General features: G+C 53.3%; 2 protein-coding genes and 1 pseudogene across 7 annotated transcripts; 1 reads left to right on the top strand and 2 right to left on the bottom strand.

Moving 5' to 3' along the window:
- Positions 1 to 201: 201 nt before the first annotated feature.
- C14H2orf81 (chromosome 14 C2orf81 homolog) lies at positions 202 to 8,020 on the bottom strand. Its single transcript, XM_007970169.3, has 3 exons — positions 7,914 to 8,020; positions 2,038 to 2,268; positions 202 to 1,951 (listed from the first exon to the last, which is right to left on the bottom strand). Exons 1-3 carry the CDS (start codon positions 7,929 to 7,931, stop codon positions 281 to 283), a joined length of 1,920 nt encoding a protein of 639 aa, XP_007968360.3. The 5' UTR covers positions 7,932 to 8,020; the 3' UTR covers positions 202 to 280.
- LOC140713348 (high mobility group protein HMG-I/HMG-Y-like) lies at positions 4,038 to 4,575 on the bottom strand (annotated as a pseudogene).
- Positions 7,984 to 12,094, top strand: WDR54 (WD repeat domain 54). Of its 6 annotated transcripts, none has more exons than XM_007970157.3 (10): positions 7,984 to 8,224; positions 8,501 to 8,756; positions 9,221 to 9,283; positions 9,671 to 9,737; positions 9,830 to 9,898; positions 10,207 to 10,334; positions 11,212 to 11,312; positions 11,412 to 11,574; positions 11,753 to 11,827; positions 11,908 to 12,094. In XM_007970157.3, the coding sequence occupies exons 1-10, from the start codon at positions 8,112 to 8,114 to the stop codon at positions 12,037 to 12,039; spliced, it is 1,167 nt and encodes a 388-aa protein (XP_007968348.1). In that variant the 5' UTR covers positions 7,984 to 8,111; the 3' UTR covers positions 12,040 to 12,094. The 6 variants fall into 6 exon arrangements, with proteins under 6 accessions (XP_007968348.1, XP_007968349.1, XP_072879191.1 ...); XM_007970158.3 differs by having other exon boundaries at positions 8,053 to 8,224; positions 11,412 to 11,565; XM_073023090.1 differs by having other exon boundaries at positions 8,056 to 8,224; positions 9,830 to 9,883; positions 11,412 to 11,565.
- The last annotated feature ends 123 nt before the right edge of the window (positions 12,095 to 12,217 follow it).

Genomic DNA, 12,217 nt, shown 5'->3' on the forward strand with positions numbered 1-12,217 from the left:
TCCTTTGGAGGACGGGGATTTCTCTACAATACCTCTGCGATGGGCCAGTTTTGGCTCTAAAGCAGGGTCTCCTAAGGGTGGCGAGAGGATTATTTCCTGAACCCTGGTTCTATCTTCTTCTAGGCCTGCAGGATAACTGCTCCCCTTGGAGTTCAGTGAGAGGGTGGACACCCTTGGAAGAAACTGACAAGAGACATCAGACTAGTTCCTAAGGCAACTCAGGTGTTTATTTCTGGCAAGCAGAGGGAGGGGCCTGTTACCACTGCCAGAGGCTAAGGGATCAGAGTGAGGCAGCGGGCTTAGAGGAGTGTGACCACACTTTGGGGGTTGAGTTCTTCATTAGCTGTGCTATGGTCACCTGGGGCTTTGGGGCACCTGTCTGGATGGGGTGTTGCTCAACGGGAGGAAAGGTGCTACCTTCTTTGTCCTCTTGTTCAGGCACACCAGAGCTGAACATCTGGGTGCTCCGGTTCCACATGCTCACACCAGGGGCCAGCTTCAGGGCTTCTGGCAGCAACAGCGGCTTCCACATCACCTGGGAAGTGGCTTCAAGGACCGGGGGTGTGGTTCGAGGCCATCTGCCAGGATCCTGGCCCTCCCTGTCTGCCAGCTCCAGACCCTGTGGAGGCACACGGGTCCGGCCAGTCCACAGCTCGCCCAGCAGCTCGGCCTCCCCCTCCCAACCGCTGGGCCACCTGGCACTGGGCCACAGCTTGGGGCTAAGGCTGCGGGCCACATCAGGGAGCACCGGGTGTGCGGTGAGGAAGCGGATCCTGGAGTCGGGGAGTGACAGCTTTGACCTGAAGGATGGCGACGATAGGCCTAAATTTAAAGTGGGGAACTGGAGTGCGGGGTCCGAGTCCAAGGCACGGAAAGGAACGCCTGGCCGGAGAGGGAAGAACGCTGCCGGGGAGACACGGGTGCTGGGGCCGAGGGCTTGGAGTTCGGCCCGGGCCTTGGTCTTCTCGCCCCGCTGGCATCCGCGGTAGGCTTCCAAGGGGCGTGTTTGAGAGTCTGGGACCAGGACCTCAGCCACAGGGCACACCCAGTGGCACGGGAGCCGCGCAGGGTCCAGGCGCTTCACGGCCGCCTTGCGGCGCATCCTGTGGTGCTGGGCGCTCAGCCGCACATCCGAGGATCCGGCCGGCTGCTGCTGGGAGGACGCCGAGGGGCCGGTGGCGCCGCCCACAGAGGGGCAGGACTCCGACACGCCCGAGGCAATGCGGGGCACCCCCTCCGACCTGAGTTCCAGCCGATCCCCAGCCGCGTCCAGTTGGGGCATGCAACAGTAGAGGTCCTCCAATGACAAATGGAAGTCCAGCGGCTGTCCCCTCTCGGTTAAGGCCTGGGAGCTGGCCACCAGGTACGGCTCCAGAGAAGGGTCGGCATCCTCCGCAGGCGCCTCCTCCACCGACAGTTGGAAGCTCGCGCTCAAGGACCCGGCCGAGGAGAGGCCTCTAGACTGGCCGTCCGCTTCCTCCACAGGACCGCCGGGCCCTGCCTCCTGAAACAGCTCTGACGTAGCAGGAGGGGCCGAGGTGACTTTCAGCTCTGGAGAAGGCTCCCAAGATTCCATCTGCTCCTGGGAGCCTCGACCCATCCACGACCTTCCTAAAAGGATCTGGTCCACGCCCCCAGGGTCCTGGGGAAATGCACTCGGACAGTGAGATGTCGGAAAGGGGAGAGCAGGAGTAGGGGCAAAGGAGACCGGAGAGGTTCCTGAGGAGTGTACTTCGCCTTGGAAGTTCTCCAGGCCCTCCAAGGTGGGCGCGTGCAGCACGGGCACTGAACCCTGAGCCCAGGAGTCTGTCGTGCATGCCGAAGGTTCCTCGTCCTCACCCCATGTGGGGTCCTCAGCCACTGCAGATTCTCCCTCGTCTCGGGCCAGGAAGCGCCACTCCGTGATCTGCAGCATGGCCTCTCGGGCCTGGCTGATGGTGAATGGAATGCACTGCGGAGGCGAGAGAGGGTCTCAGGTCGGCAGGGAGAGGCGGGAGAGGGAGGAAATGAGTCTGAAGGACCCGAATCCCGGCCCACCTGCTGAGTCAGGTAGACTTTGAAAGCAGAGTCCATGACTCGAGCCAGCAAGTCGGCCAAGATGTCCCCTACCACGTCCTCGCCCTCCTCGAGGGCGGTAAGCGCCATCCACTCGGCCTCATTGAGCCGCCCAGGCACAATATCCACCTGCGGCACTGGCACAGTGGGCGGCCGTACTTTTTCCGCCTTGGACCGGGTCACCCCGCGGTCTCGGACCTGCCTCTCCTGCCTCTGTGAGAACAAAACAGGGCAGTCAGAGCAGGAAACCAAGAAGTGGAACGTAAGAGCAGCTGTAGGTTAGAAGGAAGCTTTCTCCAGTTGTCTAGTGGGAAGGAAAAGGGCCAACTGAGGAAGAGCCCATATGTGACTGATACTTAATAGATGTTTCACCTAATAATTTTCATTAACAGCCCACTAACCACAATTGACAGATAAAGAAACTGAAGTGGGGAGGCTGAGGCAGGAGAATTGCTTGAACCCGGGAGATGGAGGTTGCAGTGAGCAGATTTCGCCACTGCACTCCAACCTGGCGACAGTGAGACTGCGTCTCAAAAAAAAAAAAAAGAAAAGAAAGAAAGAAAAGAAAAGAAAAAGAAGAAAGAAACTGAAGTCTGACAGAAGTTAACCATCCTTGCTTAGGAGCACACAGTGAGCAAACTCAGGCAATGTGAAGGTTTAACTTCATGGCCCTTATACCAGTGCAAAGTGTTCAAAATTCTTCAGTGTTCAAAGTACTTGAGAAAGACAATTCAGTAAACAGTCTTGGAATTATTGGTGCTATTTAGAGTCTTCTCTACATTTTGTTTTCCAGAAAAGGATTTTTTTTTTTTTTTAAATTCAAGTAACTGCAAATAGGAAATCAGAGGGGGAGCCCCAGGCTGGGACAAATAATGGCTACCCATCCCTGACAGACCAGGGGAAGGAGGTGGCCCCTACACCCTTTATGGTGGATTCGGGCCCCCTTGCTCCCTCTGCGGCAGCATCCTAGGGGCAGGACCCCGACTGGAGTAGTCGGTCACCCAGCCTGCCATGCCCCAGCCCCTCTTCCCCATGAAGAGTAACTTGGGGGAGGGGATCATGTGCAGAGCAGGAGGCAATGTGGATGAACAAATATTTAGCGCTGGTAGCAGTAGCAATAACGGATGTCAAAGAATGGAACATTGAACCAAAAACAAAACAACTGTCTGGAGGTAGTTTGTGAACAAAGGAAAAATGGAACCAGAACCTTGGGGGGTGGCAGGAGCAGGAGGGTTGGGAGTGGGAAAGGTGGTTTCCTTGTTATTGGTGCCCCATCTGAGGAGGGGGAAATGGCCAAGTGGTAGAAGCAAAGTAGGGTTGGGGGAGCAGCCCCAGCCCACCTCAGGTGGCTGCCACAGGGCTCATGGGCCTCACCTGGACAATAGGTGACTGCATCTCCATCACTGCAATATGCACTCAGTACCCAGGCAGAGGGTAAGGGGGCTGGGGCCACTGCAAAGAGGGAGTAGGGGAGTCACACCCCTCCTGCTTTCCTGTAGCCAATGGGGGCTGCCCAATCTAGTGCAGGGACTAGGGAAGGTGGGGAAGGATGAAAGGTGTGAGCCTCACATGGTGACAAAGACAGTTTGGCTGGGGGAATCCTGGGGGCCAGCACCCCCCTCCATTGGCCACACCTGCTGCTGCCAGGACAGTGGAGTGGGGTGTGCCAGAATGGGGGCTTGGGTCCCTTTTAAGGCCAGGGGAGCCCTCCCAGGCCCCTCTATGGGAAGCCAGAGGGAACAGTGAAGGAGCAGAGAGGTGGCCCCCAAACCAAAAGCGCAGAGAACAATGTCCCCACCACCAAGGGAGTGGGGACGCAGCAGGTGCAGGGTGCGACTAAGTGGGACATTAGCCTTGTCTAGGAGGGCACATATGTATGAGTGGGTGGGTGGGGGTTAAGGGTGGGAACAGGCCAGGGGAAAAGTCCTCCCCACTCAGCCCATAGGGACCCTGCAGCGGCTGGTGTGTTGTGTAGTGTGGTGGTGAGGGCCAGGTGGAAGATGGGGGTGGTGGCAGGAGGCGGTGGTGATGGTGGGTGTCGGCAGGGGGTGGAGGGTGTGGCGGGGTGGGAGTGGATCAAAGCTGTCCAGTCCCAGAAGGAAGCTGCTCCTTCAGTGAGGACTCCTGCGAGATGCCCTTCTCTTCCTCCTCCAGTTTTTTGGGTCTTTCCCTTGGTTTCCTTCCTGGAGTTGTGGTGGTTTTCCGGGTCTTAGCAGCACCCTTGTTTTTGCTTCCCTTTGGTCGGCCCGAGGTCTCTTAGGTGTTGGCATTTCGCTGGGCTCCTTCTGACTCCATACCAGCGATGTCCCGGGACTCACCGGAGGCTGCTGGTGGGGCCTGCCACGGCCCCGCTTCTCAGTGCCGTCCTTTTTCTGCTTGGAGGCCAAGGACTGGCTGGACTTTGAGCTTGACTTGCTCATCTTCCCTTCTCTAAGGAGCAGGTGGAAGAGTGATGGCTGGGATGGGCGAACTCGGCCGCCAGCCTGTGGTGCATGCTCCGGTTTGGCGGGAGCGGCGGTGCTGGGCGCTGAGGCCCGGCCAGGCTCCACCGCTGCCACAGCTGGTTGCAAATGCGGATGCCTTCCTGGAGCCGCGCCAGCGCCAGAAATAGCCCAGGCTCGGAGTCCCCCTTAGAATAGCGCAGCCCAGCCTCAAGGGAGCTAAAAAGTTCTCTACATTTTTTTTTTTTAATCAACTATTCTTATCTCCATTTTATGGTAATTTACCCAGTATCACACAAGTAGGAGGTAGTGAAGTCAGAATGCATTCACATGCAAGTCTGACTCCAGAGCGTCTCAACCAAAGACATTTGCAACAAATATGAAAAAAGGTAAATATCTCAAGTAAATTAAAAGCTCATATTTTAAAAATGGCCGGGCGCAGTGGTTCATGCCTGTAATCCCAGCACTTTGGGAGGCTGAGGCAGGTGGATCATTTGAGGTCAGGAGTTCGAGATCAGCCTAGCCAACATGGTGAAACCCCGTCTCTACTAATAATACAAAAATTAGCCAGGTATGGTGGTGGGCGCCTGTAATCTCAGCTACTAGGGAGGCCAAGGCATGAGAATTACTTGAACCCAGGAGGCAGAGTTTGCAGTGAGCTGAGATCCTGTCGAACTCCAGCCTGGGTGACAGAGCGAGACTCTGTCTCAAATAAATAAATAAATAAATACTAATAAAATAAAAAATAGAAGAAGAAAAATGGCCAGGCACAGTGGTGCACACCCACAGTACCAGCTGCTTGGGAGGCTGAGGCAGGGAGATTGCTTGAGCCCAGGAGTTCAAGTCCAGCTTGGGCTACATTGCAATAAAAATTTAAACTATAAGAAGAAAAACCATTTGAGATCCCAAAGATAAGCAAAGGACATGACATTTCACAAAAGAGGGGCTGTAGATGACTAATAAATATAGTATTGAGATTCTGATTTCTAGTTCATCAAATTAGAAATTATTTTAAAAACAAGAATACTCAACATTGGCAAAGGTTTAGTGTGACATCATGCTGCAACAGTATGCATGAAGACATCAAAAAATGTTTTCACTTCTTCAACCCTGCAATTTCAGTTCTATAAATACAACCAAAAGGCATTTTCTGAAATGAATATAAAAATATATTCTCCAGGCCGGGCGCGGTGGCTCAAGCCTGTAATCCCAGCACTTTGGGAGGCCAAGACAGGCAGATCACGAGGTCAGGAGATCGAGACCATCCTGGCTAACACGGTGAAACCCCGTCTCTACTAAAAAATACAAAAAACTAGCTGGGCAAGGTGGCGGGCGCCTGTAGTCCCAGGTACTGGGGAGGCTGAGGCAGGAGAATGGTGTAAACCCGGGAGGCAGAGCTTGCAGTGAGCTGAGATCCAGCCACTGCACTCCAGCCTGGGCAACAGAGCGAGACTCCGTCTCAAAAAAAAAATATATATATATATATATATATTTTTTTTTGGTTCTTAATACATATATATTCTGCAACAAATTCCCTGTGGTATTTTTATAATAGCAGAATATTGAAAATATGTCTTTAAAAAGAGAATAAATAATTGACTATGCTATATATACTGAAATATTATGCAATGATTAAAGGTAATCTTTTCTGTTTGTTTTTGTTTTTGAGACAGAGTCTCGCTCTGTCACCCAGGCTGGAGTGCAGTGGCAAGATCTCGGCTCATTGTAACCTCTACCTCCCAGGTTCAAGCAATTCTCCTGCCTCAGTCTCCTGACTAGCTGGGATTACAGGCACCTGCCACAAGGCCCGGCTAATTTTTTTTTCTATTTTTAGTAGAGATGGGGTTTCACCATGTTGGCCAGGCTTGTCTTGAACTGGCCTCAAGTGATCTGCTCACCTCGCAGGCGTGAGCCACTGACCCAGCCATTAAAGGTAATCTTTAGAAAGAATTTGCAATGGCATAAAGCAAATGTTTATGATGTAATATTAAGTGAAAGAAGTAGGATACAAAATTACATATCAATTATGATTTCATATATGTAAACCACTATGTGTTCAACAAAAGGAAAACATCAAAATGATAACAGAGAGTACATTTCCTTCCTATGCTCTTTTCTATTTTGTAAGTTCTCTACAATGAGTTTGTTTCCTTTTGTAATCACTTAAAAAAAAAAAGACTAGTCCCCAAAACTCACTTTAGGGACATAAAAAGTTTACAAACAATCTCTTGGGAGCTCCCTCAATTCCCCACAACAGTCTCCTTGAACCTGGTTCCTTCCAAAATGCACCTCCAAATGTGATCTTCCCAAACCTTTGCCTATTGCCCTGTAAAACCTTGTCTCATATCTGTTTCCTAAAATTCATTATCTCCCCAAATCTGCTTGTTTCCTAAATCTTGCACTGAACTCAAAATCCCTTAAGTCTCATTACCCCATCCACCAGTGAGAAGAGCCCTGTGGCAAGCACCAGGAGTGGCCCACAGCCCAGGCCAAGCTTGACTAGAGCAGGGCTGACTGGACTGGGTAAAGAGAGTTGGTTCCTTAGACCTCCCCTCCCAGCTTCGCATCTGACACCCGTGATGGTGACCAGAGGGGACAGAGATATTTTTGCACAAAGGCTCTTCAAATCCGTTTTCTTTTTTCTTTTTCTTCTTCTTTTTTTTTTTTTTTTTTGGAGACAGTCTCTCTTTGTCACCCAGGCTAGAGTGCAGCGGCGCGATCTCGGCTCACTGCAACCTCCGCCTCCCGGGTTCAAGCGATTCTCCTGCCTCAGCCTCCCCAGTAGCTGGGACTACAGGCACCGCGCCACTACACCCAGCTAATCTTTTGTATTTTAGTAGAGACGGGGTCTCGCCATGTTGGCCTGGCTGGTTTTGAACTCCTGAGCTTAGGCAATCCGCCCACCTCAGCCTCCCAAAGTGCTGGGATTACAGGCCTGAGCCATTGCAACCGGCCCCGTTTTCTTTATTTTAAAATTGATTGGTCCTTAAACAATTTGACTTTCAAGTGCAGCCTCTGAATTATTTAATATATTTCTTCCTCTTGAAATTCTCGAGATAGATTTTTTCTGTTATCTTCTCTCTCTAAATGCTTATCCATTTAAATACGCACCACCATGTAAGAGACTTACTACATTCATTAGCTGTTTCAAAATCCACTTCCCGTTCTCGGGCTCTACACCACCCACTGACCCTTTCCCTCATGGCTTGAGTGTGACAAAGCGTTTGAGTGGGCACCGTGCAGTTGTAGGTTTTCTGCCCGAGTACCGACGTGGCTTCCTAGGTCATCTAGAACTCCCGCGCGGTGGGCGGGGGCAAGTAGGCGCACTGGGCGGCCCAGAGCCAGCCCACTGTTCCCGACACCGTCCTTAACGGCCGACCCTGGCTCTGGCACATCCCCAGCTGAACTGAAGCTCACCGAGCCTTCGTGCGCCATAGCCAACGCGGTCGCAGCAACTCTGCTGTTTCTGCTGCGTCCGGGCCGCGCCACGGCCTAACAGTCGCCTCGGCAACCACGCGCTCGGGGTCGCTCGCCCCGCCCACAGTTGCCCCGGCAACCGCGCCACGTTCCGGCCGCTCAGCCAGCCCAAGGGCCGTGCGTACGTGCGTCGTCTCTATGGTGGCGGTGGATTTGGAGGGACCCTACGAACCAAGAGTCAGGCGAGCCGATCTGGGGGCTACGGGTGTTACTTCTGACCTAGGCCGGGGGCTTCAGGGATCCGAGCCGAGGTAGAAAGCCTTGGGGTCTTCATCACACTTATTTGGCTCGCAGGCTTGGGGCCATCGGGTGGTCCTGTGTCATCACCATTCCTCCTCTGCGATTCCCCTGTCGCCCCAAAACAGCCCTGGAACTCCCCTGTCTTGCTCCTCGAGACCCTCCCCACGCCATGTGACCCTCCCCCATCACCGTCGTCAGGGCACCCCATCCTGTCACCCAGTATCAGGCATCTTCCGAAATGCTCGATCATAGCCTCCCTCGGACATCTCCGCTGCGTCTGTTTGTAGCGCGCCTGGTGATTCGGAGGCACCTCCCTACAGGATGTTCCGCTGGGAGCGCTCCATTCCCCTTCGAGGCTCGGCCGCCGCCCTGTGCAACAACCTCAGTGTGCTGCAGCTGCCGGCTCGCAACCTCACGTATTTTGGTGTGGTTCATGGACCAAGCGCCCAGCTTCTCAGCGCTGCTCCTGAGGGTGTGCCCTTGGCCCAGCGCCAGCTCCACGCTAAGGAGGGTGCTGGAGTGAGCCCACCACTTATCACTCAGGTGAGGCATGGAGTTAGGAGTGATGTTGCTGAACCCAGTCCTACCCCCAGCCTTTTCTCTCCAAACCTTCAGGAGCAGGCATGTCCTAACCTAAGAATCTCCACCTTTCTGCCCGGCGCGGTGGCTCACGCCTGTAATCCCAACACTTTGGGAGGCTGAGACGGGCACTTGAGGCCAGGAGTTCGAGACCAGCCTGGCCAACATGGTGAAACCTCTTCTCTACTAAGAATACAAAAATATTAACGGGGTGTGGTGATATGCGCCTGTAATCCCAGCTACTTGGGAGGCTGAGGCAGGAGAATCGCTTGAACCCAGGAGACTGAGGTTGCAGTGAGCCGAGATGGTGCCACTGCACTCCAGCCTGGGCAACACAGCAAGACTCCATTCCCCCCCACCCCCTGCCAAAAAAAAGACTCATCTTCCCTGCTTTGATTTTCTCCCTACACTGATGCACCTCCCTCCAGGTCCACTGGTGTGTCCTCCCCTTCCGAGTGCTGCTGGTACTCACCTCACATCGAGGAATACAGGTAAGAAGAGGACTCTCCTGCTTACCCCACCAGAACCTTCTCAGCTGCCCTCCAGGCTTCCAGACTCTTCCCCACTTGCCTCTGAACACTTCCAAACTTTTCACATGCTTGGCCCACTCACTCTTTTTCTATTTCTTATCTTCAATCTTTCCGTCTTTTCCAGTTCCCAAGTGTCACCTCCAGTATCTGCCCCTTTACTAGCTGTGTGTTCTTACACTATTAACTTCTCACTCTCACTGTTATCCTCTGAAAAAATTAGGATAAAAATAGTACCTACATCCCAGATTTGTTTTGAGGATTAAATGGGCTAAGGCTAACATGGATATGTGAAGTACTCAGCAGAGGTCAGTTGGGTTATGCCCCCTGGTTCTTGCCCTTGTCTTCCAGATGTACGAGTCCAATGGCTACACCATGGTCTACTGGCATGCACTGGACTCTGGAGATGCCTCCCCAGGTACCTGCAGGACCAAGTGGGGTAGGGGCAGAGAGTGTTTGCTAGGGCTGCAGGAAGGGATATTTCTGATCATTCTTCCCTTTCATATTCAGTACAGGCTGTGTTTGCCCGGGGAATTGCTGCCAGTGGCCACTTCATCTGTGTGGGTGAGGGAGCCAAGGGTAGGGCATGGAGGGGTGCTGGAGCATGTGGGTTGTGGCCAGGAGGATAATGAGGGCCTGAGGAAACTGTGGAAAGTTAGAGGGAAGGGTGGAAGTGGAGTGGAATCAGAGACTCCAGTAAACCATGGAAGGGTTCAGAGGATCAGGGTGGGATAGGATGAGGATAGTGAATGAAGGGGCATGGCTGTTGGAGCAGTGAGAGGGGGTTTTGTTACTAAGGTTTCTGGGATGGAGTAAATGTTGAGTATGGTGGCTGGAGACCCAGGTGGGTCAGGAAGTCATCACTGGGGTACTGGTTCTGGCTATAGGAACATGGTCAGGCCGGGTGCTGGTGTTTGACATCCCAGCCAAGGGTCCCAACATTGTACTGAGCGAGGAGCTGGCTGGGCACCAGACACCAATCACAGACATTGCCACTGAGCCTGCCCAGGGACAGGTGAGTGGACTTCCCCTACCCAGCTGGGAGCCTTCCCCACCCTGGGAGGGAGGGGACCTGGCTCTGAGTCTTGGCTCTGCCACTAAACAGGTGGATTGGCAAATCTGCATTTTCCTAGTCTTTAGCAACCAGGTTCGGTGATAAAGCCAGAGATACTTTACATTTATGTAGTATTTTATAGTTAACTAAGGCTTTATAATACTGATGTGAAATGAGGAGTTGGAACAAATGGTTTCTAAGATACTTTCCAGCTCTGAAATGTGCAGCTTCCTTCTCTAGGGCAAGTCCCACCTATTCAGGCCCAGCTCCAGTGCCATCCATCCTCTCCAGGAAGCCTTCCCCATATTCTAGCTCCCACTGATCTCTTAGCTGAAACCTGAATTGGCACTGCCCTCAAAAGACAACTCTTGTCTCCCCAATTAATTTGCAAACCTCTTGAGAGGAGGGTATTTTCTTATTCATATTCTCCATTGTACCTGGCATAGGGCTAGGCCCATGGGCTGTGTTGGCTGCCTGGTGTTGGGGGTGCAGGGGCCCAGGGTCTAGTCATGACTGTGACTGGTTCACTACAAGACCTCCAGAAGGTCATGACACTGTGGCCTCAGTTTTATCATCCATCCAGTGAGGCAATTATGCAGCCCTCCTAACGTGTTACTGGGGGATGGGACTCCAGGAAGAAATTCAAGGAAAGCAGTTCATGCTTCCTAGGGGAACGCTGGTGGTAGGGGTGGTTTCTGATGGGTCTAGCTAGTGAGACCCATCTTGCCCTTTGCCTGGAGAGGCAAAGGTGCACACATTGCCTCCCTTCCCCTCCTGCCCTGTATACAGGACCATAGCAGGGGAGAAAGGGAAGGGCTGATCTTGCCTTTCCCTTCAGGATTGTGTGGCTGACATGGTGACGGCAGATGACTCAGGCTTGCTGTGTGTCTGGCGGTCAGGGCCAGAATTCACATTATTGACCCGCATTCCAGGATTTGGGTAGGTGAGGCAGAAGGGGTAGAGGGCTTCCTGAGGTAGCTTCAGGTTGGGGAGTACGATTTGATCTGGGCAAAACAAAGTTGGGTGTCACCCTTGCAGAGTGCCGTGCCCCTCTGTGCAGTTGTGGCAGGGGATCATAGCAGCAGGCTATGGGAACGGACAAGTGCATCTGTATGAGGCCGCCACAGGAAATCTACATGTCCAGATCAATGCCCATGCCCGGGCCATCTGCGCCCTGGACCTGGCTCCTGAGGTGGGCAAGGTCAGTCTCCTCTGTCCCTACATACCCTTTTTCCTGGCAGTGGAATGTTGAGAGAACACCACAGGCTTGTCTTCGCAACTCAGTATAGCCCCCTCCCCGGGGCACCTCGACTGGGGATTCCATCTTATACCTGTCCCCTGTCAGGGCATTCTGACTCCCCCCGCTTCCTCTTCCACAGCTACTCTCTGCAGGTGAGGACACCTTTGTGCATATCTGGAAGCTGAGCAGAAGCCCAGAGAGTGGCTACATTGAGGTATGTGTCATGGGGTGGGTGGAATGGGGGGGGGCCCAAGCATGGGGCAGCAGGCCCTGACCAGCCCTCTGCTCTCCCAGGTGGAACACTGTCATGGTGAGTGTGTCTCTGACACCCAGCTGTGTGGTGCTCGATTTTGTGATTCCTCGGGCAGCTCCTTTGCCGTGACTGGCTATGACCTTGCGGAGATCCGGAGATTCAGCAGTGTGTGAGAAGAGCAGCCTTCCTTTGTCCCTGTGGTATTCATAAAGTACCCACTCCACCCAGCGTTAGTCTGATTACTCAGTATCACAGTCATATTTCACAGCTGGTAAACTATGCTCCAGGGATGAAGTGAGGCAGGTCTAGACCAGGCAGAGAGAGGCACCCTGTCCTCAGGAGCCAGGTGAA

Source organism: Chlorocebus sabaeus, chromosome 14 (genome assembly GCF_047675955.1).
Source record: "Chlorocebus sabaeus isolate Y175 chromosome 14, mChlSab1.0.hap1, whole genome shotgun sequence".
Classification (NCBI taxonomy): Eukaryota; Metazoa; Chordata; class Mammalia; order Primates; family Cercopithecidae; genus Chlorocebus; species Chlorocebus sabaeus.